General features: G+C 40.3%; 1 protein-coding gene across 1 annotated transcript; it reads right to left on the reverse strand.

The window, feature by feature from the left end:
- Positions 1–848: 848 nt before the first annotated feature.
- Positions 849–26,843, reverse strand: RDH10 (retinol dehydrogenase 10). The gene is made up of 6 exons (XM_080340396.1): positions 26,275–26,843; positions 25,575–25,810; positions 6,052–6,150; positions 4,461–4,606; positions 3,985–4,116; positions 849–2,145 (listed from the first exon to the last, which is right to left on the reverse strand). Exons 1-6 carry the CDS (start codon positions 26,558–26,560, stop codon positions 2,022–2,024), a joined length of 1,023 nt encoding a protein of 340 aa, XP_080196522.1. The 5' UTR covers positions 26,561–26,843; the 3' UTR covers positions 849–2,021.
- Positions 26,844–27,803: the final 960 nt, after the last annotated feature.

Here is a 27,803-nt window from a genome sequence, read left to right on the forward strand (position 1 = left end):
GCCACCCCTCAGCCAGACAGCTCAAAAACTGAGACAGACCATGGTATTTCTGGATTGGTAGCAAATTCAGAGAAACCAGGATGACAAATGTATTCAATAATTGAAGGAGAACTCTACAAGCCCCCAAACCTGTTTTTTAGACAAGTCTATAATCATTGTAAATTGGCATGATGCTTTGTATGAAGCTTGATAATTTTCCTTTTCTGTCAGGCTAATAAGTGTCTTTAGAATCAACATATTAAACTTTAAATATTGCTTCTTAGTCTAAGACAATATAGGTTGAGACATTTTTAAAAAAAGAAATAGGCATTAAAATGATGCTACATAACAGAATAAAATTTTCTGTACTTGCTCTTACTGACTTTGCTGCAAAAACACACAAGTTAATTTGGCCCTAGGGAAGAGGCAAAAAGTAAATGTAGTTTACATTTCTAATTCATTAAAACTGCATCTACACCAGGTCATTTTTATGCACAGCTAAATGAAGCTGCATAGAAAACCAAAGTGAATATTCTTCAAAAGCTCTTTGCTGCAGGTGAGTTTAGAAACTAGAGAAAACTGTCAGCTCGTAAAGTCTAATTTCACAGTACTTACTGATAGCCATAAGAGATTACACTGTAAACCATGGAGGTGACAAAGTGGATAGAGGAACTGAGCAATAAATATTTCAACTGTGTTGATACTAAAGAGCTATGGAACAGGCACAAGTAGTTTGCAGTAGCATAGTCTTTCAAGGAAGCATTGCAATCACTTTAAGGAAAAAGTGGCTCACTTTAATAACCACAGGCATTGGTCACTATTTAACAAGACATTCTAAAAAAGTAATCACAATTTGTCCAATAGTAGTTTACAAGTGGATGGTATACATTAAGATACAGAGGTAGAAGTTCACTTTTACAATGCTTCACTAATACAGATTACCAAATTATTCAAGGCACAAAATTGTTCGCTTTACAAAAAATACTGTAAAAACATCATTTGCTGTTCTACAATGTGAGCAGAACTCAAAAGAATCTTTACACCCTTCCATATTCCACATGTAGAGTCGCACAGGCATTATTCTATTTTTCCTTTGCTAATAATTGGCATATGACCAGCACTTACATAAACAGTTTGTATCTTAGCTGAGTTGCTTTGTCATTTAGGCACAAGTCCAGTTACAGAAATTTAATACAACAGCTCCTTGGGGGGGTGGGAGAACTCTGTCAGAAGTAAGAATGAAAAGGAAGAAAAGAAACAGTCCATAATATTAGCTTGTACTCCGACATACAAAGGGAAACAATAGAGCTATTTCAAATCAAATGACTTGAAAAAAGTCTTTTTAAAAATCACTGCCTGCATTCCTAGAAAACCAGATATCCAGTACAAGTTTGCTCTGAGAGTGTTTGAGACATTCACTTGCCTTTGAATCAGCAGAGACTTACAAATTTCTTTTTCTCTTTGCTTAAATAGAAAACACACAATTGCTACAGAAGAGAATTACACCACAATTTGGCCATGTGTCCTTTAGAGAGCTTGGGTGAACAAGTGAAGAGATGCATTCAGAAACTTCTTGAATTTGCTAAAAGGTCACAAGCAGTAGCTTAAGTCAAGATTTCCGCTCCCTCCCCATTCCCAAATAACACAGGGAAATACAATTTCTGAAACACTCCATCTTCTAGTTGGAGACAGCTCTTACAAACCTCGGAAGGCTGAGGAAGGGATCACACAGTGCATCCCTACAAGGAGTAGTGTGACTAGTTTACCATACATACAGTGACATTCTAAAGGACAATGGTGGCAGCTACACTGTGAAGTCATTTTGCTTACCTATCACATTTTCCAAGTACTCTAGTCAGTTGTATTTACAGCATATAAAAAAACCCCATTGATTTCTAGAGCTCAACACACAGGTTTAGGACCCAAGAGAATGCCACAGTAAGATACTGCTGTTTGCATTTGATAGGTGCAAGTGCACTTCACAATTCAGTCATGTAACATTATCATATTCACCTATAAATGTTAGTCCATCCAAAATAGTGTTAAATTCCATTTTTTGCTTCATTGTTGTTTGTAGCCTGTTTCCTTTGAGCGATGAAAGGGTACATACACTTGTCTGCTCCCAAAAACCGGTACATGCATACAACTGCTTCAAAGGGCAGAATACTGTGAAAAAGAAGTTATAAAACTGTTAGGAGACAGCATAAAACAAAACCTCTGTTTATAGTATGTACTTGGTCTCCTTAAAAGCAATATGAAAGCTATTGGAGAGGCTTCATAAGAGAGTTAAGATTTTTATTTCACAAGGATACTTAGAGAAAAATCAAAATTTTAGAGTTCCAACTTCATGGGCAAGCAAAGGAAGAAGAAAGCTACTTATTCATGCAACTCCAGCTTAGACCAGATTTTCTGCTGCTTCTTCACAAGCACTGCAATAGCTTATTTAAAAGAGGGGGCAAGGGCAAGGCCTACTAAAAGCAAAGCATCTGCTCAAAGCCACATCAGCAGAGGTCATCAGACATTTAAGATATTCTTTAATGTGGGATTAGTGTTAGTTAAAGCCATTCTTTGATCACCAGATGTCTAACAACCTTGACTTATATTCTAAACTCAATCATCCATCCTCAAAAAGAGGTCTGAAGAGAGCAATTTCCTTTTTCCTCCACCTCCAGATAAAATTCCTAGATGTGATGGATACCTGGCTGGAGACCTTCCCCTCCTTCCCACACCCACAAAACATTACTTTTATTTCAAGTATAATACTCAGGGGCTCTAGCAAAGGACTAAGATGGGATTCAGTGGAAAGCAGAGCACAGATTCTAGTCTTTAGAAGCAATGACCACTGAAGCACCAAGGAGATGTCACTGGTACAGGTGTCCTCACTGCTTGTGCAGTGGCTGGTGGGGAGCCTTTGATCCAAGTGCTGCTGCCCGGGGCATGGATTATGCAGAAGCTTTGATCTCCCTGTTGGAAGCTGAAGTGTTGAACACCCAACAACCCAGAGGGCTTTTGATGTGACTGTTGCTGTGTAAGGCACTGCTTGTGCTGAGACCACTGAAGCACTCTGAGCTTCTTGTTGAAGTAGTTCGTTCTTAAAGATGCTGATGGCAGCATTGATTTGTTGGTAAAAGAGACACATATATGCTCCCTCTTCCAGGAAAGAGGTGAGCATCAAAATCTCCTCTAGTCTTTGATCCTGTCTTACCATGAGAGAACTGAGGCAGAAGTGAGACACCACCTTCTACATGGAATAAAAATCACCAAGGTTCTCAGTTTCAACCATCCCTACATTTTAAAGGTTCCTCCTACACACTACTGATTAAAAAAAACCAAACAAACAAAAAAAAACACACAAAAAAACACCTGCTGTGAAGCTGTTGTCTGTAAACTAGAATGTAAGTGATGTTGCATCAGTAGGATTGAGCCAACTGCTGTACTACCCAGCATCACTACTATGTCAGTCTAGTTACAGATTAGAGTTCCCATCCAAAACCTCTTGTGTGCTAGACAAGACAAATAGGCCTTCTGTCAAAATGGGTTCTGAATGTGCAGATTTTCAGTTTATCTACCTGTGCAGGTCTATCTACTACAAGTCTATCTACTGTGCAAGTCCTAGAGAATCTGCAGGCAGGGCCTCCTGCACATTGGTTCTAGAGACAAACAGTTGGAGGTTCCTTTGCTGGAAGCTGCCTCATGCCCCATTTCTAAAGAACTCAAACAATGGAAAGAAAATCTGTTGAAAAGAAAATAGGAATCTAAGGAGAATGGAAGACACTAGAAAGGTATAATGAGGATGCATAATAAACAGGATCTTAGTTTTATGGAGCTTCCCAAGCAAGTAACAGAGTCACACAAGCCACAAGAGAAATTTGTGAATTTTAACAAAGCAGCACCTATGGTCTGTGTAGACAGGAGAGTGTTTATATCCAGAAAGCAGACATGCTCTTGCATTTTACTAGAATTCTGTAGATTGTACTGCCAATAAACTGGCATTTCAACCCTTACCTTTTCATGAAGGTGACCATATACATGAGGCGAGGTGTGCAGATCATTGGTTGGTCTGTAAGGATAGCTCTCATAGCCTGCTTCACACAGTATTCTGGTTTCAAGGGTGGAAGGAAAGGCTCAATTTCTTTCCTGAAATATTTGATTAGGACAGATTAATAAGATAAAGGACCACAGACCTCAGTGAAGCGTTTAACTCACATTCTTTGGAATGCCTCAGCAGGGACAGAGACTTTAATTTTTTTACACTCACTGTTCAGTTACAAAGACTACAGCTCAAAACTTGTGTTGCCACATACAAAAGGACAGAAGATACTCATTGAATTCAGGAAGTCCCTTTGACTAAGGATTACAGATCACACTAATACATATTAAAGCAGAGATAAGACTTATTTTAATATTTTTATGGTAGCAGTTTAGCTACCTTCAAGTACTTTTAAAACACCACAAAAATGGGGCAGATGAGTTTTACTCACCTGATTCTGCACCCTCTGAACATTCCTGTATCTACAAGATAAGGGCAGACTAAAGTTGTTTTGATACCATCCTTTTCAGCAGCCTTCAATTCATGGCTCAAAGACTCATGGAAACCCACAGCTCCAAATTTGCTGGCACAATAATCCTGTGTTGGCAATGAACAAGGCAAAAAAACATGCAACTCAAAATGACAGGTACAAATCATGTTCAAAGTTAAAGCATATCCAAAGTGATTCTGCACAGATTTTCAAAGGAACAACAAAAGACACCTACTGAATAGAGCACCACATCAACTCATTTAGCACTTAACTTTTGAGGCAATTAGCACAGAATCATGAAAGCAGGAAATCTCAGTGTAGGAGGATATTACCTTGGATTCAAGTCTTTGAATCAGGCAGGCTCACATGGCAAGTTACTCCAATTACCAGTTCACTTAATATGAAATGTTACAACAAAGGACTGAGATACCTAATACTACCTTGGGTCAGATATGAAAAAGCTTGTAGAGTTGGCAGGGCAGAGGCATAAAAATATTAAATGTTTTGTTTCTCAGGCTAGCTTCAACAGAAGATATAATCGAGATTTGAGTGTATTATTTAAATTTCAAAAGAGGATATGGCTTGTATATCTCAAAAATACCAATTAAATAATTGCATAAATAGCTATAGCACTCAAGTCTTCTGTTGGATGTCACCTGCTGGTGTTCACACTCACAGTCTAGGAAATTCTTTGTGGTTCTTTCAAGACAGTAAATACTCTAAAAAGCTTTAAGTGACATCACCTTCACTCATTTCTGTTATGAAACACTGCAGTTTTAGGTGTTGGACTGAGCCTTATCTATACACAAATAAGTGTGTACTTATGGGCTAATATGACAATTATCCCATTAGACACATTAATTCATTTTCACTAACTGAATGCTTTTTGTTCACACACACTTGTGTTCAAGCTAATGACCCAAAAAGCAAGATAATAGGTTCAAATCCTAAACAAGCAAGTCTCACAAACCGGTATTCTCAAACATCTGCTACCAACTAGACAGTCTAACGCTTATAACTGGTAGCCTAGAAAAGCAGGCGAGATGCAGATTCTGGAAGGAAGGCTGGCAGCCATTTCCTCACAGTAAACATTTTTGAAAATCCTTGCCTTTGGCTTCAAACTTAGCACTGAAGATCTTGACAAGATTAGGTAGGTGGACACCTTTCATATTTCTACATTTATCAGGTAATTCAAATATCATTTAGCATTCTGAAATCCTTTGCCATCCTCAGCTTTCACTCCAAGCGGCAAGTCCACCCATGAAGTAGGTGAATATAGTGGTTGCCTGAGTCTTGCAGGTCCCACTCACAGGAAGACATGTATTGGTGTGGAAATCAGCACTGTGGCTTCCAAGTATCTTCAAAGACTTGAATTTATTTTCTCTAGCAGATAACATTAAAAAGTCTATCCTGTCAGCTGGGCTATCTTGTCTAGATTGTGCTTTTGCCAAGAAAGGTTGGACCAGATGATCCTTGTGGCCCCTTCCAACCTGGTGTTCTACGATTCTAAGCAAGAAGTGCCAAATCTATTGTTATTTATAGTCTAACAAACCTCCACTCCAGCAGTACTGAACAATCCCAAGGAACTTGCAACTGTCACAATGTGTCCATGATTCATTTCCAGCATCTTGGGAAGGAATGCTTTAGCAGTCTACAAGGTAAAAACAAAAACACCACACTATGAACATACTACATTAGTGATAAGTTTGTTATCAAGAATTTAGGAGATCATTGTACAGGTTTTGAACTTCTGAGTTTTGCAAAAATGCCAACAGAAAATCTACAGCTTGTTTGTGAATTCAGACATCAAGGATTATATCTCCAGAAATCCTAAGGTTAAAGGATCAATTGAGCTCAGACATGTTTATTTTTCTGCAAGAGACTAGTTATCAGAAAGAGATAATTTGACCCTAAAATGGAAGTCACTTTAAAAAAAGACAGAAAAAGGAATGCAAACTTTAAATATACCATCCAGCATATCTATGTCAAAACTAGTGCCAGTTATCAGTTCTAATTATTGACAGAGTGTTTTGGAAGTTAGATACAGTTAGCTTTATCCAATTCACTCATCATCTTGGGCATTTAACATTAAAAGAAATACTGGAGGCAGAACTTGTGCTGATGTTACTTTTTAAATTAAAAAATATAGTAACATCTACTAGTCTAAATAATTTTCCATCTTTATTAGTTTTCATAAGCATTAATCTAATTAAAAAGACAAGATATACATTTCTATTACCAATTCCTTATTTTAAGAGTTTCAAAATAAAACAAACCCAAAACAAGCCTCAAGATGAAACTTTGATTTTAACCTCCAATTTTTGTACTTTGATTATGACAAGTTTGTTTCATTTTAAAAACCCAAGTCAGAGTTAACACCTTTAAGAAAAAGTTTTTAGCAATAAATTGAAAGCATTCTCTAGAAGAACATCTCCACTAGGATACCTAGCTTCGCTTTATCTGTTTTCTGAAGCTGACTCAACACTTTCCTTAAATAAGTATTAAACAGAGCACCCTATATGCTAAAAAAAGTCATTGAAGTTGTAAAATGGTACAGGAAGTTATTTACTCCAGCTTCTATGTTGTCAGTGTACTATATAAGATCACTTTAAAATTATCAAAAAACTTCAGAGAACACTTTATCACAAACATGCCATGCCTAGTGTATATATAAATCCAGTAACGACAAAGCTTTTTTTCTATTCTAATTCACTCTGTACCACAAATGCTTAATCTTCCCAGAAACCTGGTCTTCCTATGTAATTCGGATCCAAACTCAGAGCATGCAAATGCCCCTTAAGTATGTGCTCCTTGCTTAATTGTTGGTCTGAGTTGTGTCAGCCGCATTCTTAAGAAGACATGCAAGTTCCAGCTGAATCCATCTAATTCCATTCTTATGCTGTCTGCATTTTCCAATCACAGACGTCAGGACAGTTTTGCTCTAATGATTTTCACATGTTCTTCTACAACATTTTTGCCTGCAGGTGTTAAATGACTAATCCAGACCTCCTAACACCAGACAAAAGAGTGTTTTCACTGGACAGCTGGCAGATGATAGAAGATTAACCGACCTCCTGACTCCTTGCCTTTTCTACTGTTGATTCATACAGCTCCTAGGTTCTGTCATAAGTGCATAACAAAGCTAATTATAAAAATAATAATCTAAGAGCAAGCTGGTTTGCATTTGTTTCCTTCCTCATGGCAGGGATCTCTAAACCTCTTATGTAGAGCCTTGGACAAGAATTTAGTTCTCTGCTAAACTAATCTGTGCCAGGCACACAGAGTTTCAGCCTCTCTTCCCATGTTGCACGGCAACAAAGCCCAGCCATCACTGTCTGAAAAGTTAAGAGGCTTTGTTCGGATGGCACTGAAGTTTTAGTGGGTTATTTATTGGCAGCCTGTCTCACTCACCCCAACACCAATGGTGTGTACACCAGCACGGATGCTCCACACCATCCCTGTCAGAGACCTGTGCTCCTAACTCAGCCCTGCTAACAGCTCCCGACGGAACATTAGTCAGCTCCATCAGCAGTTTCCATTTATGTCTCAGTTAGCTGTCCACATCACATCAGAATGACTGATTGCCACCTTGCATTGCCAGAAAGCTTGATAATGCAGGCTGAAGCACTGGCTGAAAACCACAGCAACTACAGAAATGAAAGGGCATTTGCCTTGGAGGAGAGAAAGAATGGAAATACATGGCAATAGTTTTTCTACCACTTTCAAGGCACAAATCAATGTTTCCTTCCAAGAGATAAACAACAGGCAAGTGTACCAAGCCTTGTTAAATTAGCTCTTCTATTATTTTTACTATAGCACTGGGTTTTTTTCTTTGTTTTTTTCAAATATGATGAACTATAATTAGGTGTCCATAAATGTCTCTATGGCTCACTAAAAAAATTTCCCAGGCCCATATGGGAAAAAAATCCAGAAAAATTGCAGATCAGTAAATTTCAGAAAGCCCACTCAACCATACTACACTTCTTCAAAGCACAAAGATTGAGTTTTCAGAGCTTATGGCTAAAGTAACTCTTTGTCAGCCAAGAGGAAATTGGCACATGACAAATAAAGCCTGTTAAGGACACTTTTGTGTAACATCTTCAGCAATTCAAGTGCACACTAAACAACTCCCAGCAGCAGAACTACAGTCTCTTCATGTACAACAGCTCTTCAAGGACTGTTTACTGCCATATAGGAAAAAGCACAGCTTCTCTGCTCTGAAGACTTATAGCAATTCATGGAAACCTTTGTGTGAGAGCCCAGCATTCTGAAACAGCCCATCCAGTGCAGGGTCCTGTGCTTTGTCATGGGATATTATCCCACAAATCCTTTTAAAACCTGAACATTAGGCAGTCTATAAAGATAGCACAACTATCATTTGTACAAAACAGTCAGCTAACAGCATCTCAGCTACACAGATGTCAGTCACCTCGGGTGCTGCCATCCTCCAGCCATCTGCTGCAGCTGGAGTCAGCGCTGGAACACAAGCCCTGTCAGAGGCAGGCACACCCTATGGGGGGACACATCTCCAGGCTCAGAGTAAAGGCTTGCCCACTGCTCCTCCCAGCCTCCTCTTGCTGGGAAAAACAATCCCAAAGTGAAGTTATTCTCTTTTGTGGTATAAGCAATCCCCAAATAAATCAGTGTTCTTACTGAGCTTCTGGCACAGCTCACTTCCTTGATCAAAGCAGATTCCTCCATACTCTGCTCCCCAGTTTTTCTGCCTGTTACATAAACCAGATCAACCTAGTTTCTCATTCCTTTCAGCTTCAGCTACATCTGCCCACCAGACCTGAAGTCTTCTGTGTGCTCCTGAGAAACTAGTTAAGAGTCTGACCAGTTTGGGGCAAGATGCCTCCTGGGTGGCCTGCCCATCTGGAGTTTGTGTGAACAGGTAGCACAGCCCACATTAGTCTTCCAAGGTGATGCATGGACCTGCTAATCCTCCATTAAAAAGCATTAGATGATACTAAGCAAGAAATGTGTTTTACCCATGGCATTAGAGGTAATGAACCAGGCCCCCAAAATAATTCAAATCAACTCAAGTGATTTAATCAAGCTATCTGCCTTGTGGTTTGATCCTTTAGGGTTCAGTTTTACCTCACAGCTGCAGAGAAAGACATTTAATCAAAACATTTAAGTACTTAAAATCAGAGCTGTGTTATTTATTAATGACAAACATAACACTTTTCAACACTGAAGAGAAACCAGTAAGTAGAACATAGTGGATGAAAGGAATTATGTTGTGATGCATCAGAGTAGTTATGCCGTGTTCAACATCAAGAAATTTAAGCATCCTCTACACTGAGAATTTTCCATTTTTTTCTAAACAAAAAGAAAGTTAACCCCCAAAACACAGCGCACATTTTCTAACCTGCAGTATAATTTAAATACAACAACTAAGTAAGATAAATTGAACATATGAAGCTGCTCTGAACAGCAAGTAGAGCTAGTTTGAGCTAGTTTAACGTTTAAGTTTTTTAGAGCCTAAAGATCAATTCCTAATCTAAGAATTTTCCCCTATGCTTCTGATATATGAGTAAGAACAAACCATTCCCAGTAGCTGTAACCAAACAGCTATTTCATGTGCACACAGCTTTAATGACTTATTTCTCACAAGTGTGAAACTGAACAAGCATTTACATGTCACTTCATAGCTTTCGTAATCTGTTCTCAACATTTTGGTTTACGGCAAATTAACTTCTAACAGTCTAGCACTTCTTCCCTCCCCTTTCCCAAATTCTTTAGTTCCATTCTTAATGAAACAAAACTCAAAAGATTGTGCAACACAAAGAACAGCACAGCTGCAATGTCAAGACAAATTAGTCTAAATACAGCAAATGAGAATATGAAGAAATACTGTGTTGGGGAAAGTGATTTTTTTAATTAAATTTTGAATTAATTATTCTTAAAGTAGAAAGCAAGCATCCACAGAAAACAATGTTAGCTGCATGCAGCTCAAGACAATGGATACTGAGTGCAGAAAGCACACAGAAGTACAAAGTATATGCTACCTTGTGTTTAGAGAGCTGTCTTTATATTAAAGAAAGCAAGCAGGTACCAACACATTAGGTCCTTTAAATGTCTATTTTTCAATACAGTAATTTTTTTCTTATACTTTCTGCCTTACAATGTTCAACAGCCCTTTTAAACTATTTTGATGTAGCATAAACCTGCTGCTTTACTGTAAGGCAGAAATTCCTTTAGGCCAAGGGAACAGTTCATTTTCCATACAGCCCCTTCAGGTAAGGAGAATGGAGCATGGTTATTTTTCTTGGGCTGATCAAAACCATCGAGTTTTTACATGACTACAGTTATCCACAACAGTGGTGGGAGTGGTACAATAGATCAGTCATTTCCTCCCAAGGCTCAGCTGTTCCTGACTGCCAGGAGAGCAGTGTAACAGTGCAAACAAATGCAACATTTATTTGGGTAAAGGTATAATGACATCTTCATGTTAAACACTTATCAGCCGTACCCAAGAAGCAAAATTAATGTGATTAGTCAGGGACTCATCCAGACAACTCTGGGAACTAAGGTACCAGAGATCATATAAAGACTGCTGCCATGTGTGTTAGCTAATCCTATAATCATGAAGCTAATTCTATATCATGAAGCAACGGAGCCAGTGACAGGAAAATGTTGGTCCAAGTTTTTGCTTAATGCACACATTGTATCCCCTCTACCCTCTCAGCAAGGATGTTCAGCCTTCTTTTCTTCTCATTCTTCTTCATGGACCATAGCAGGTCACATCGCATGCTCTCCCGCTCCCATGCAGGACAGCACATGGCCACTCACTCCACCGTGGAAGAAAATCCAGAGATGTCCACAGGCCCAAATTTCTCTTCCTATTCCAGTAACTGAGAAGGAAAGCCTGAGGGTCTGAAAAAAATAGCACCCCTAACTCTCCAGCAACCAGGCTGTGGCAGCCTTGTCCAAAACGGGTAGTATAGCACTAGGGCACTATAGTGTGCTAAAATGGAAAGACAGGTACATGAGAAGCAGAAAAACCCCACAGCAAGCTTTATCAGTAAATATGCTGATGTGACTTTCAACAGCCACCATACAGCCCAGCTTATTTCAGAAGATAGCCACTTTAAATACACTTTATAAACACAGGATTACAGTGAAAGCTAAAGCCAAATAACTTTAGAAGGGGCCTTGAAAGTGTAACCCAGAACCGTGTAACTCTCAAAGAAGAATTAAAGTTAGAAGCTATAATATCCAAACCACCTTCTCACACAAAGCATGCAGTTACAAACCTGGATTTAAGCATTTGTGTTCTTTTTAGCTTTTTTACTTGAGTCCAGTGAAAACTGAGTGTAACTACTTGTCATTTGCACTATCATCTCTATTTTTCCTATATTATCTCCACATCCTTCTTAAATTCCACTATATACCAGCATTTCTGATATACTAGGTTAAAGAGAGATCAGTAACTGCACTAAGACAAATAACACCAAGTCCCAAGTCAAACACTAGACAGGACCACACAGCACAAAGGACACAGCTCTGCCAGTAACAGGCTGAATACAGAAGGTAGACAGAGGTCTACAACAACTGTTGACCTTGCAAACATAAGGGACCAAAGCTGTGATTTAAAGGAGCTCAGATGTCTCTGCTGACTGTTTTCAAGAAGCATCAGGCCCCTTCTGGATAATTAGCTACTGTCTAAGTAAATATTTGAATAGATGTGGAAATTAGTGCTATTTTTTGATCTCCAGTTCCTATTCTTAAGCAACCTTAATGAAAAATACACCAGAACTACCCAGTCTTCCTAAAGTTATTAATTAAAAAAGTCACAGATTTCTCTGGATTGTTGATGGGTCTACCCAGATCCTTTTGGAGCAAGAAGGATCAGGAAATACACATGAATGACATCCTCAAGCCAAACTTCCACAGACAGCTATATTAAAAGCAGGAAAGGAAACTATTCAAGGATTGTCCTCAAGTGTGCCTTGAACAGGCTCTGCATTCGAAACAAAAAAGCTAGACCTTCCAATATTTCATTTTGAAAGGAGTCCCTTAGTTATTTAGCTCCTGGCAGGCAACACAACAGTCAATTTCTCACTAAAGCTTTATTTGTCCTTCACATAAAACCCCACTGTTTTGAGGCCACAGGGATTCCTTTAATATTGAACTACAACAACAGTTAATGCTTAACATACATGCACAGTAATAATGTTACAGTTGCCTTGCAACCAGAAGCTTCTGAAAGAACAAAATAGACTTAAACAGGAGTCTATAATGACAATGAGTAACAAAGCAGCCACACCCCCCCCAATACTTCAGATATCCTACATTTGCAGACAGAGTGAAACTGCAGATAACATCTACCCAGGTTAAGAGGTGAAGGCAGCAAAATAAATACTGAGGAATTAACTCAGAATGAAAAGCAACAACAGTTAAAACTGTATTTGATTTACAGAGAAATAAGCATCTTTTTTCCTCTCTCCAGCTCTGCATGGAATATTGCTTTGAAGTACATGAGGTCTTAGCTTAGTAAAAACAAAACCAAATTATTCAAGTAATAGCTTATAAGTTCATCATTAATTCATGTTAGTAATTAACATTCCTCCTTTCTCCACCCTCATGACTGATCCATACACATAAAACGCCCTGCTTCTCAGACTCAGAAGCACCACAGTAATGCAAAACTGGATTAATCTTATTTACTGAAGTTTGTAAGTGGGTTTCTTAGCAGTAACAAATGTCTGCCATGCCTTTTGCTAACAAACAAGTTTGCTACAGCCCATATTTATGCTACTACATTGTATAGCATTTGTAGTACTTAAGGTCCAGATACAAAATTTCCTCAATTTTCAAAGCCAATAGTTGCCACCACTTCCTGTGAATGATTCAGTTATCGTAGCAGTTCCTCTTACAGAGTCAACTCTCGCCTATATCAGAAGAGAGCTGAAACTGAATTAAGTAGTTTCCTTAATCAGAACTCAGCGCTGTAAAGCTGTTTACAATGGTTAGACAGTAAAGATAAGTAATGCCATTTAAAAAAAAAAATCACAGGAAACTAATACCACTAGTTATCTCTCAAACATTAATCATTGATTTCCACTCTTTACTACTAGAACTAATTATGCCATGCCTAAGGAAACTGAACATTGCCTGGCTAAACTGTCTTTTGTATAGTTTGTTAACAAGGTTTAGTCAAAAATGAATAGCGTCTACAGAGAGTAGGATATGAAAAGTGCTTAGGGAAGGACATTGCAACAGAAATTTTTGTTACTGTTGCCTCATGTCACTACATTACCCCCCACCTCCCCTTTCTTTTAAGGGCTTCATTTCCTCTGATCTTACCCCAAATTGAGTAACTAAGACTTGGAGTAGAGAACAGCTTTATTCTCCCTCTGAAGTGTAATCTAATTCTGAAGTGTAGGTTAAGTACTCAAGAATGCTACCTAAACAATACAATTTCTGCTTCAGAAACTTTCTTCTTGAGAGTTAAGATGAAAAAGGTATCATTACCTAGGGTTTACACCAGTCTGCTGCTAATCAAATTCCCAGCTCTCACACAAAGCTTTTCTGCATCCCCCACTATTGCATCACTCTAGATTTTGAGTGAAGGGTTCAGGTAGATGTAACTCAGCCAAAGGTGGCCCTGGTCTCTCCTTAAGAATATTTCACTTCTGTTTACAGAGGCAACTACCTTATATGCTTTCTGGACACACAGAAGTTCAGGTATTCAAGCTGAGCTACCCTTTTATTTCTGTAACAAAAAGTGGAATTTGCAGTCTTTGTTATTGGATCTTTCTGCCCCTGAAAACTTTCAAATTCTTCCTTCCTAAAAGGAAACATATTTTAGACCTACATGCTTTTTAGACTATTTCCACCCTCAGATGTCAGGCCTGTCCTGTAAAGTGTCTGATCTTTCTAAGAACTATATTCCACCAATATTTTCTGTGGAAGCATCCATCTGCCTTTAATGGACATGCTTGTATTTGAACTACCATACAAGCACACCAAACTGTCTACTTTCATCTGCACTTGCAGATATTGTTTTGCTGATTTATAACTGATTCATATACACGCAGCAGCATAATCATTGTTTAAATCACTAATTGTGTATTTATACCTCCTCCCTCCAGTTTTTGCAAGTCTTTGATTTCATATGAAAAATTAAGCACATTCTCACAGGTTGCCCAGAGAGGCTGTGGAAATCTCCATCCTTGGAGATATTCAAAAGCCATTTAGACATGGTTCTGGGCCACTGGCTCTAGGTGGCCATGCTTGAGCAGGAGGGTTGGACCTGATGACCTCCAGAGGTCCCTTCCCACCTCAACCATTCTGTGATTCTCCACTTAAATCAAGTATACCAACTGCCTGCTCAACAGCCCATTCCTCTTTCTCTCACAGATGAAGAAGTTCATAAACTTGCAGTTAACATGAGGACAAAAAGTGCAAGGTCTCTGCTTGCTTATCAACACAGAATCTTAACTAACTGGAAAGGATGCCAACTCCTCTGCCATATCTCTCCTGTATCTCCCCTACAGGAGCTCTTGCCTGTAATAAATTATCCTGCTCTATCTGAAACAGCATCTGTTTTACTTCCATTTCTCCTCCTCCTTTGGTCTCAAGTCCTTTCAGCTGAAGAGAGGGTCCAATGAAGCAGTGCACAGCACCTAGATGAATTTCTTGTGGAATTAATGTATTTACAGCTGCATCTAGAACATACACATACCATACTGTGTTCAAAAACTAATTATGTGTGTGTGTCCCCAGCTATTAGATGCCTCCCAATAACTATATTCCCTTGCCAGCTTAAGGGTATTCCAAGCCCTCACAGCCAATTTCACCTGCTTTGATTTTTAATAGACAAAGCTTGGACAGAGCAATCATATTGGATTCTCAGCAGCTAGCCATGAACAGGTGGAGAAACAGTATCTCTGCTTAATCAATGCAGGAGTGCAGCACATAAGCTGCCAATTATGTTTGTTGTGGACTTCAAATCTCCAAATAACATGAAGCTGAGAAGGATTGGTAATAGGTAAGATTGCATGGTAAGAGGTCTGTTGGAGGCCCAGCTATGTGTTTAGTTTGCCTTACACTGAAAAAAAAAAACAAAAAACCAACCAAAACAAAACCAAAAGCAACAAACAAGATACAAGTCTAGACTGAAGTGGAACTTGGGAACAAATGTATACTTTCAGACTTCTCCAGCCAGCAATAATTTAAGGTATAAACAAGCATGAGAACTGAAGCTTTCAAAGTACCCATGCTTGAAAGCTGACCTCTTTCCTCCCACCTAAAGGCATCTTATTCAAGAAGTTGATATTTATTCTCCACAAATCTCATTATACTCTCAGACTATCATAGCTACCAAGCCACAATTACTATTCAATTTAAAGTACTACACAGTTGGCAGCAGCCAGTGAAAAGTAACATGCAGTTTAAAGAAAGTGAATCCTTCTGCTTGGATCCATCACATCACCATGAGTTTTCCATAAACCAAACACTAACATTGAGCTCCAACATGGCTGTGACAGCCCAGTTACACTCCTATAAATTTGGGAATTTAAGTTATAACCCCAGTAAGTAGTACCACCAGCCTCATCCTTCCACAGTCAGATCTGCCAGTAAATATGACCTAACTTGCATTTATTCAAATGTCAAATTCGAAGTTACTTTAGTATTTGTTGGTCAAGTGATAAGAATTTAACACTTGGCTACTCCTTCCCACAAAAGCTAGTTTAAGCTCTGTTGAAGTCAAGTGACTAGAAATTCTACTTTGTTTACATACTGACAAATGGTCATGTCAAAGGATTTGTAGCGCTTCAGAGCTCTGTTGACATTAGTGTAACAAACATTAGTCCCTCACCTTCATTAGCACAAGTTTGCAGCAAATGTCCAACCATTTGGAGAGAAGTTATTTATTGCCAGCTATTTTATAATCTTGACAAAAATGAAAACATGCCCCTATGAGTCAGTGAAAAATCCACATAAATTCATTTTACAACAGCTATTAGATAGGAGCTTAGAATATTCTGTTGAGTGAATGAGAACACAATCCAATTTGTAAATACACATTTTTCTCCTGCTTGCCATAAGCTTAGTCATCCTCTGGAATATTTAGTAAAACTTGGTATTTAGTCTGCATGTTTCCAAAAAATTACTAGAGAATAGTACTGTCAGAACTACTTAGGGAAAACATGAAGTCATCATTCATGTTTTACAATTTATGTAACAGACTTTTCAAGAAGTCGCTAAACAGAAAAAAAAACCCTGTCTCACATTCTATAGATACCTCAAGGCCAGTACCTCCATAGAACTGCAATTGTTGTAGTACTTGCATGCATATGAAAGCTGAGTCACTTTACTCATCTTCTCTCAGTCACTAAGTCATTGTTTTGAATCAATTACTTTATAAAAAGGAAAGTGATTATGCTGTAACTCAGTATCTTACAGGAAGAACAAGATTAGAAGGAAAGTTTCCCTTTTACGTAACAGTCCTGCTTAGTGGAAACAGAAAAATAAAGAAGATATAATAATTGAATGGAAATTTAAGATCAAAGTTTGAGAAAACAGTAAGCCTCTAGAAGGCTCCAACTTACTATGAAGTAACTCACTGAATGAGAAGCAACATTTTAAAAATACAGAGATTAGAGGTTTTCAGAAAACAGAAGGTGTTCCTGTTTCATATTTCTCCTCATCCCCCAAAAAATAACCTGCAGAAGATGAATAGTCTTAGCAGGTAAACTTTTACTTCATAAGCTAACAAAGGCTAAAATGACAAAAAAAAACCCTCTAGCCAATACAGCAAAGAAGTGGCTAATACAATTTTCAAAGATTCTACTTGCACATTTTAACCAAACATGCAAACTATTCACTTTCTTGAGGGCAAGTTTTCAAAGACAGAAGTACTTCTGTCCTTTGCCTGCCTGTGGAAACTCTGCTCGCTTCTCACAAGCTGAAACATGGCTCTGGTTTGTTTTTTCCACATTCAAACAGTGTTAGTGCAACTGATTTCCAGAGAAGTTGCACAGTGCAGTAGGCACAGGGATCATTGGTTTCAACAGTACACAACACAAATAATAGTATTGACACAAGGCAAATAAGCTGGAGTTGTTAACACAACGTTAGTTGATGTGTTCAGAAAACTAACTTACCTTATCTAGGAGGTTTTAATGGTATATAATTAAAATACTGCAATCTCTTTAGAAGTTGAGTTGTTACATTCAGACTTCTGTCAGTGGCAGATTTGCTATAGTTTGGAACCATTTATGACTATTTAACTATTTAGAGCCCGTAAATCCTACTTCGGAAAAATCTCTCCATGAATGAGGTTTCATTAGTCAGCCACAGAGGTCCTGTTCCCAGCTACATGGTTTTATCCTAGTCCTACTCACCCTTTCCCCAACACCCTCCCTCCCATGCAAGTCCGAAACAATGAGACAACTCTAGTCTCTTAATAGAAGAACTAATCAACTTGGCCAAGAAAATTAGCAGCTTTCCTCCCCACCCTGCAGACAAGTTGGTGAGCTGGACTGGCTCATCCCAGGATCAGATAGGTACCAGCACTAGTGCAAATTAAGATGCAGGTTCAAGGGGTGGTCCCACATGACAGCTTGCCACCATTAAGTTGCCTTGTACTTTAATCCAAAGTCAGAAATTCTGGACAAGTTACTTTTAAACATACAGTCAAGCACTTTTCCAAACCAATGCTGAAAGGGGAGTGCTCGAGAAGCTGTCACACAAGTTCAAACAGATGGCAGAAGTGACCAGAACCAGGGCACATTTAGGTGCAGAATTCAACAGCCAAGCAAACTTGAATTTCAAAAGGCTCACACCAAAGCAGCCACCTCCACTTTGCAGCTGTGCTGGCATTTCTCAGCCTACCATGCCTTCCTATCCCAGTTGTGATAACTCACTCACGTTAAGTGTTAATTTGACTGGCATATGAATCATTAAACTAATATAATTATTTACAAGAACAAAGTGTTCACTCAGAAGTGTAAGCACAGATGTAAATCTCTCCCTCGTTTGTGACATATCTTCTTTCAAACTAAACCCTCAGAAACTGAGATTCTACCAATCTCAAAGTCTGTGCCTACTCCCCTACATTGTAACTGCATTTTGAAGGACTTTTTTTGACAAACTGAGAAGCCTAAGACCATAGGTAAAAGATAGCATCACACATAAGTCAGCTTGAATTTGCCTCTGCAAGAAGACCCTTACCATAATTCACAAAAGACAGGTATCAGTAACTCGGTTTTACCATCAGTATGAATAGCCAGAAAACCTCAAAGGTCAGGGAGCAAGGTTTATCAAGAAAGTGATGTTCTGGCTTTTACATACAGAGGACAGTGGAAAGGTTTAGTATTAGAGATAGGTAACAAAAACCTTCCTTCCCCAGAAAAAACCCAGAAGTGAAATCAAAGCACAAGAAGCACCAGGAAAGAATAATACTTCACAGCTGATAAAGATAAAAGCAGGAAAGATTTAAAGAGTGCAGTGCTAAAATGGCAGGAATGGTGCTAGAAAACACAACATTAATCTTTCATCAACCTGTCTAGTCAGAGTAACTGATGACACCAAGAACTACAGGCCAGGATTGCTCACCCAAACAGATCAGTTAAGACAGGTCTTAGGCAGTGATGCAAATGCTGGGTTAGCAGGACACTTAACCACATCATAATTAGAATTGCTTTTTCCCCACAGCTGAGCACATGAACAAGTCTGTCTTCTGGAAGTGTACTATAGTCACTCAATTACTACACAAAGGTAACAACGTAATAAGATGTAATTAAGTAGCTGCATTCCATAAAATAAAAGTGGATGTTACTGAGCATTTCACTAAGACAGTGAAGAGCCATTTTCTCCACTTCTAGCAAGGTTAAGCATCATGCCAGCAAAAACTTTCCCACATCCCCAAATCCTTCCCAAGTAACACCACAATATCAGACCAAAGCCACTGTAGAAGTTTTTTGCTTATTCAGCTGATCTGCCTCATTCCATAAGAAGCTGGAATTTAGTCACACACTGATCACTTGTCCAGGACGATTTCTTCAGAACAGGTTAGCAACTCTGAAAGCATTTATGGGGTTTGCTGAGAAGTCCCTGACCCTCAGAAAAAGCCACAGATTATCATAAGTGCCCTACCTCTGCAAGCTATACTGCAACTCCAGTTTTATTTTAGAAGGCTGCAGAATTGCAAGCCACTAATAATTCATTAATATTTCAAATACATTTCAAGTAGTTTGAGATGTCTTGGCACGTTCTTCTCAGGACAACTTTCCTTAACAGGACTTTCACGTTGCTTTTCTGCGAAATACATTACTGCTTTCACCTAAACTGTTCAAGCTCCAGATAGTTTAGTGCATGGAAATAACTGGCTGCCTGCACTTCATGCTACCATCTTGCACGCTGATCTACAGCCAACAAAAACCCCACAGGTTACATCTGAGAATCTCTATTTTCTGTTGGTTTAGAGTCCAAGTTCTATGCACTCTTCAAATAACGCAGCAAATTCATCTCCCAAGCATACCTGAGAGCAACTATCACAAAAGCTCACATGCAACTGAAGTGGTTTAAGGAAGACATTCTGAATGGTCATTTCATTTGTTAACTGAGTAGGATGAAAACCAAATACTTTACATCATTAAAGAGAAAGACGGGAAACACATGAATTCAGCTACTGTTTGAACAAAAGAGGTCATTGTTCTCCACCATGCCAGGAAGAAGCTCTAGCACAGAAAGTATATATAAGAAAGTTGGTGTTTTAAGGAATATTTTCAAAGAATCTTCAGTACACTTTTCCCTCTGCCCTGATGGAAGTGGTGCTAATTAAACAACTCAGGAGTGCTATAAGCCTTTGTTCACACTCTTTGATATGTAATTACTTGCTTATCATCAAGATACTGTAGACAATAGGAACCATGACTGAACAGCCTCAATAGACCTCAAGGGCTAGAGTTAACTTGTGGAACAGTTAGATTGGTGGGCAGCACTCCAGAATCCCAATTATGGCTGTTTGAATTCATGATTCCGACAAATGAAGGTGACTTTTTGCATAAAACTAAAACCCACCTACCACCACATCCCAACATGCTTAATTATACTTGCCAACTCTTCAGATAAGCACATTGTCTGAATAGGCTTTTTTAGCCTCACCCATGTCTACTCTGAAACTGATACAAGACACCTTCTACAGGGAAAGTTTAGACATATAGGTAACTTGATTTTTTAATTCTCCAAAAAGGATTAGAAAATTGGAAAACCTTCAAAAATTATCACTACAACTAAAACATTGAGTACAAAGCCAGACTACAGATACATACACATTGCAAGATGCAGGCTACAAAATCAGAACATTGTATGCCAGTGACAGCTGTGCTGGACGCAATGCTAGACCATAAAATAAATCTGTGAGGAAAGCTTTGAGCCAGTAGTCTTGTGCCCACTTAAGCTCTGGAAATATACATTCAACCATTTAATTTCTAAAACTTGTGTTAAGTACATCACTATAAAATGGGAAGGTACAGTTTTCTAGAGCATGTATCTGGAAGACAGTATTTTTTCAATTGGTTCCCTGTTTTCTCAAGAAATAAACTCAAAAACATATGAACTGCAGAATCATACCAAAGCACTTACAATTTTTAAGTACAACTAATATGACTATTTCCATGGCTAAGAGTTTAGACTGCCTTTTGGTTCACATTCACTGCCCAAGCATGCTACCACACTATATGAAACACATGTGCTGTCCAGGGTAATTTACTGGTGGCATGTAAGTGGAAACATTTTGCAAGGGAAGAGTTAGTTTTGATGACACTTTTTGGAACACATGCATATGTTTGGCTTGAAAATGATCCAACTCATTTTTCAGAAAAAAAAAAAGTCAAGAACTTGTAGATTAAACTTTGTTAGTAAGCTTACACATCTTGCATTACATCATTAAATTTAAAAAAAAAAAAAAATCAATTAAAGAAGCTAGTTCCACTCATTCAAAATGCTAAATAAAGCTAGCTGTCCTGTCAGTAGAATACTGTGTCTATATTTCACCTTAGACATGAGAACCCTAGAGATCAGGACAAAAATCAAACTTCTATGCCAACAGGCCACAAAACAGTCTGGTATAGTTTCAAATAACTTAAGCTCTTTTATTCTGCAAAAGATTCACACTGCACATTAAGTAAAAGACTTCCATATTTAAACTAAACTATACACATAAGTGAGCTTTATTTAATACCAGGGAGCTTGAAGAGACTAGAATAACAATACATAAGTTTTGATATGTTGTAGATAGCTACAAGCAACTGTTATTTTCCAAGGCTTTAGCAATCCTGTCTTGTCTAATAAGACAACTACAGGAGCTGCATAAATAGTTAATTGATTAAGTAACTCTGCATTAACTTTCTTTCCAGGGTATATTTAAGTTGTAGCAGTTTTATACTATTAAGGAATGCCCTAATTACTTCAGTAATATTTCCTTCTTTACTCACTATTTCATCCTGTGTCAATTTCAGGCCACCTGAAAGATTTGTTCAATTCCTACAGAGACAAATATACCTGCATGATTTCAAAAACTAAGTAGCTTGTAAACGAATGAACATAATTACTCCAGTTAAGACAGGAGTACACAAGCCTCCAAACTCTGGGTTCTAGTCTCTCACTAGGTATGCTTTTTTTTTTTTTAATATGACAGAGCTGGAGCTGAATGCTTTTGCTTCCCCCTTTCGGTAAGTTGAAGAGAACTCTTCTAGGAGTAGAGCTTTAAGCTGAAAGTTTTGGAGGATCCGCATGGCAATGAAACACAGATCACTGTTCTCTCAGTGCTGAACACTGAAGATCTGCTGTACAGAAAGACCTTCATGTCACAGAAGTTGAAAAACCCTTATTACAACCTTACCCCCGCCCTTCCATGAGTCTCATTCAATGAACAAATCCAGAAGGATTTCTCAAGTACTATACTCATGTACAATATTAGTACTTACTTATCCAGCAATAGCATTATTCTTAAAAAAAAAGCTGAAGTATAAGAATCTCAAATTGTCCCAAATAAAGTTTGTACAGTAGCTTTAAATACTGCTCCACAATCCAAACCACAACATTTCGATATTTCACTTAACCTTCACTGTAAAACCACAAGAAAGAAAAAATATTCCTATACTTCCTTAAAACTGACTAAGCAACAGCTTTATCTCATACTGCATTTTAACATTTTTCAAATCTGAATCCTGACGTATCACAGGAAGAAAGTTTCCTAGTCTGTAGAAGTTCGGTTCCAGCAATTGACAAGTGCAGCCAAGTAAGTTATTATTCTTGCAACAGACTGGCAGGAAAGATAGTGTTACACTTCTGCTACAGTTTTATGCATCTGTAAATTATAGTAAACCAGAGCTGGCTTGTTTCAAACCAGGAATAGATTTTGTCCCTATGTTTTCAATATCAGAAGCATTCAAGTTATCACAGCATGAAATAACAGGTTTTTAATACTGCAGGGGATTTTACACTGTGGAAATTGCTACATGATGCAGTGGTGACATGTTTATATAGAACACTCATAGGAAGGATTATACAAATCATGAATGTCAGCAAAATGGAAAGCATCTGTTTAGGCTGTGGCACACCGCTAAGGCTCTTTTGACTGCCAGTGTGTGATACGGTACACAGCCCAGTTGGAGTCACAACAGCAACCAGTGACAGGCTTTCATGTCACTGCCTGCTACAGGAGTTGAGCAGCCTTTAGATCATAGCTGCTAACATAAAGCAAGCTCAAATCACCTGCATTCTGCATGGAGAGCAGGCAATCAATCTTATTTCTGATGTTTCAATGGGACGATACTAAAGCAGCATTTTAGGTTTTTATAAAGAAACAAAGCGAGGCTTGATTAATGATCAAAAGATGAGGAAGAATTTCCCATCACACGTAAAAAAAAAACCCACAAACACCCAGAAAGTACAGACACTTAACTACTGAAGTAATATTATGTGGAAGATCCATGTTTTTACAAAATCCATTTACAGCTTTTTGGACAAAACACCCTCCAAGAATAGTTAGAAGTCTACATAATACTCCAGAGTATTAGCTTTGCTATTGGACCACCAGTTTAGCTGACACAGAAAAGACTAGCTGTGTAAGACTCCACACATGTAGACACATTGTTCTATTTAAGTCAGCATTGACTTGGATCAAAAAAGTTGGCTTCGAATCAGCTGATGCAGATGATATCTTATGAATTAAGTACTATTACTTTTAATAGAAATCCACCCACTGTTGGTCAAGCCAACCTTTTTTGGGATCATGAAGGGGAAGACAAGGAAAAAAGCTTTGCCAACAGCAAAAAGTAAAAGGAAAAGCAAAGCAGGACCTGCAGGAAGTATACATATGAACAGATCCTCAATTAAATATAAAGGGTGTTGACTGCTCCTTAGAAGCTTAAGCCAAGATATCAAGTTCCACAGTTCAGAACTAACTCTACATTCCTGGAGTAATTTTTTTATTATTATTTTAAAGTCACTTCACACAGTAACAGAGATGAATGAAACTGTTATGGAAACCAAATCATTGCAATACTAGACTAACTTTAGTTTTCTATTACTGTAACAGACTCAGAACACACAGAGGGTGCTTTAAAAAGGTCTCTGAAACAATGTTATAAATAAGTGCCTGACTTAGGCCTGAAGGAAGAACAGCTGGAGAATTTAGGATCCTCCCATATTTTAATTCATGGTGATGTCATAATTTAGAGTTCTTGGAAACTTTGTCAATTCAGCATTTAAACCACATCAATAACAGACATTAAATCTAGTACACATCTGTTTGCTTAAGTGTCAATTTAACTTTTATGAAAGGGAACACACAGAGCTCTCAGAAGTAATACAAGCTTTCTCAGAACTTTTCAAGTTGCCTTAAAATATACATTCATAGCTTAAAAGTGTTTCTAAGCATACTACCTGTGTGCACTGACATTTAAGCACTCTCTCCACAAGCTTCACAATAAGAAAAAGACTGCTCTGCCATTAAGTGCTTCACAGTGCAGATTTGAAGAGGCTCCTTTAGGGTTATGAAACAGCATTTCAGTTCCATGTTAAAAAAATTAGGTTGGGGAGCTCGTTGTCAGTTTGGAAGATGAGAGCATTTTACAAAACTTTATTATGAAAAGGTAAGACCAGCCAAAGAAGGCTTAAATTGAAGTATATTTCAGATTGCTTAATCCTTTGATTGTTATGCAAGTGTATTTCATAACCTTATTTTGAAGGACCAAAGAACAGTTTTGATACTAACAATGGGCTCAGTCTGACAGCTAATGCTAACCTGAATGTGCATCAGGTCCTCCTTCGATACTCCAATTTACATAACTCCACACTACTGTGGGTTTAAAAAATAAACCACACAGGAAAACAAGGTTTAGATAGACAAAAAAGAATAAGATCACATAGCTTACTATTGATTAGCATCTGCTAGCTCTGGAGACAATATCACCCCAGAAACCATACTAAAGATTTTGTTACTTCTGCTGGCAGCCCCTGGAGAAAGCTATGAGAACAAATATACAGGGTTCCTGAAAAAGTGTTCTTGGCTTGACTTCTTGAGAAATCTTTTTCACCTTTTCTCCCAGCCTTCAAAAGGAACAATCTGCCTCCAAGGCAATTCAAACAACATTTTTCAGCAGCGGTTTTATAAGTATTGTTTTTTCGAAAAACATGCAAGTTTGCTATTCTAGCTACCATTAGAGCAGCATCCTGAAGCTGCTAACATGCTGGCAGAAGCCTATGGGAGGAAGGCTGAGAAGTCATTCATTAGCAGTTAACAGCCTTTAAGCAGATTCAGAGGTTATGCTTGCAAAGGATTCCATATCTGGTTTACAGAAGAGGGCATAAGATTTACAACTCTGGAGACTATGAGGATATAGTTGATTTAAAACTATGTTAATAATTTTAATGCCCACCATTCCCCTTAAATGGAACGGTAAGTTAAAAATAAGAAACCCACAAAGGGAAAAGCTTGCAAATGAAAGGGAGCAAGTGCAAAACTCAAGGAGACAAGAGTTAAGCAACCTGAGTTAATTTCCCAAAGTTAACCAACAAAAGGTACAGCAGAAAGGAGTTTATAGTTACCCAGAAGTGCGCATGACAGTTGACCATCATGGTCCTCTCAATAAGCTCATCAGGACACTCCAGAAGATGGTGCCCAGAGACCACACCAGCATTGTTAACCAGGACAGACACCTCGCCAACCTCCTTGCGGACCCTCTCAGCTGTCGAGTAGACATTTTCTCTCTTGCTCACATCACAGGTGTACGTGTAAACCTGCAAGTTGCAGGGGGGCAGTGCATCTTTCTCTCCATCTCCAGCTATTAAGGAACACAGACAAGAGAACAGAGCAGGGAAAACATAAAATTCTTACTTGTCTTTTGACATTCAAATAAGTAGTTGTGTGGAAACAGTGAGTGCATGCCCATTACAATAAAACTTCTGTTTACTTTGGTGTCACCACAGTAAACAAGAACACGTCTATTTACTCTTGCTACTGAAGTTTTTTTTTTTTAAAAAAAAAGTTGCAGGTTTTAGATCTGCGGTTCGTGTCCAAGCCCTCACGAAGCAGGTCTCTGCTCACCGCGGAGCCCGGGCACAGGCACTGACGGGGCGTTTCGTGCCCCCGCGCCCGGCGGTCTCCAGCCCGGAGCCGCGCTGACCCACCCGCCACAGGTGAGAGCGGCTCCGGGCTGGAGGCCCCCGGGCCCGCACTCCTCCCCGGGCGGCGGGGCAGGTGGGAGGCGAGGGGCAGCGCCGGGACCGGGGACAGCCCGCCGCTTACCTCTGGGGGCGGCGGCCGCCTCGGCCATCTCCCGGTAGATGTGGCGCACCATGCCCGCCGTCTCCTCGTTGCTCTGCGTATTGATGTCCCACAGCACCAGCAGCGCCCGGCGCCGGGCAAACTCCAGGGCGAAGAGGCGGCCCAGGCCGCTGCCCGCCCCGGTGATCAGGCACACCTGCCCCGCCACGCTCTTCTCCTTGGGCCGCACCAGCCACTTGGCCGCGGCCAGCACGAAAGCCCAGAGCACTCGGAAAGTCACCACGAAGAGCTCCAGCAGGATGTTCATGCTGCCGGACCCCGAGCGCACGGCGGGACCTGCGCGCCCCGGCACGGCCGCCCGCGGAGCCGGAGGGGACGGACGCCGGCGGTGCGGAGCCTCCCCGCGACGGAGGCAGCTCCTCCTCGTCGCCGGGCTCTCCCACCTGGGGCCGCCCTTGCCCCGGACCTCCGGCTGCAGGCACGGAGGAAAGAAGGCTCCGCTCCCGCTGCTGAGCGTCCCACCACGCCGCCCGGGCTCCCCCTCTCCGCGCCGCCCGCACTCGCAGCCGGGCGCCGCTGCTGCCCCGCCTCAGTCACACACGACAAGCACGGAGCCCAGACACGGCTCTGCCTGCCCACCGCCTCCCCAGCCCCGCACGGCCGCGTCCCCGCTACTGGCAGTGAGCATTTTGCTCGCTCGGGCCCCTATATAGGGCGGGACGGGCGGCCGAGCCCCGCCCCCGGGCCGGCCCAAGCCGCCCCGCATTCCCGGGACTCCCGCCCCCGCCGCGGCCCCTCCTCGCACGACACGCCGGGCCCGCTCCGCTCCGCCCCGCTGCCGGGGGAGGATCCCGCGGCCGCGCAAGGCCTGGCCCGACAGGAACGGGCCCGGCGGGCGCCGCGGCGGCCCCAGCGGCCGGGGCTGGGCAGGCACCCGCCTGCCGGCGCGGGGCAGGCACCCGCCTGCCGGCGCGGGGCGTGCGGACTGTGTGTCCCAGGGCGCGCAGCGCCCCGCCCACCGGAGCGCCATCTTGAGGCAGCGGCTCGGCGGGCTCTGCTGGCCGGAGAGGCGGCGTGTCTGCGGCGGCCTGCGCGGTGCCAGAGGGTGGGTTAGAAGAGCACGAAGGAGCATTAGAGGTTCGTGATCACGGCTGGAGGCGCACGGAGGCGGCGAGCTGCCGGGGGCCCCACAGGCTCTGCCTCGGGTTTCTCTGCCGAGCTGTGAGAGGCTGCTGGACAAAACCCCCGTGTTTGGTTTGGCCTGTCAGCCGAATACAGAGACTGTCAATACCTAACCAACCACCGACTGAAATAGCGCCCCGCAAGTACCAGCATGCGGGAAGTATTTTATTCTCCGAGATAACTGATTGTCACGAAAGTTGTAGGAACTTTGTATTCGTGAACGCTGCCTCTTGGGTTAAGCGGAAATGCAAGTTCATATTTTTGGGGAGAAAGTACAACCAACCTCTTTCTTCAGCAGATATTGCAGGTGTTTAATTGTGCATTTGCGTACTGATTTATAATTACCCCCTTTTATAATAGCTTTAGTG

The sequence above is a fragment of the Nesoenas mayeri genome (genome assembly GCF_963082525.1).
Source record: "Nesoenas mayeri genome assembly, chromosome: 2".
NCBI classification, from domain to species: Eukaryota; Metazoa; Chordata; class Aves; order Columbiformes; family Columbidae; genus Nesoenas; species Nesoenas mayeri.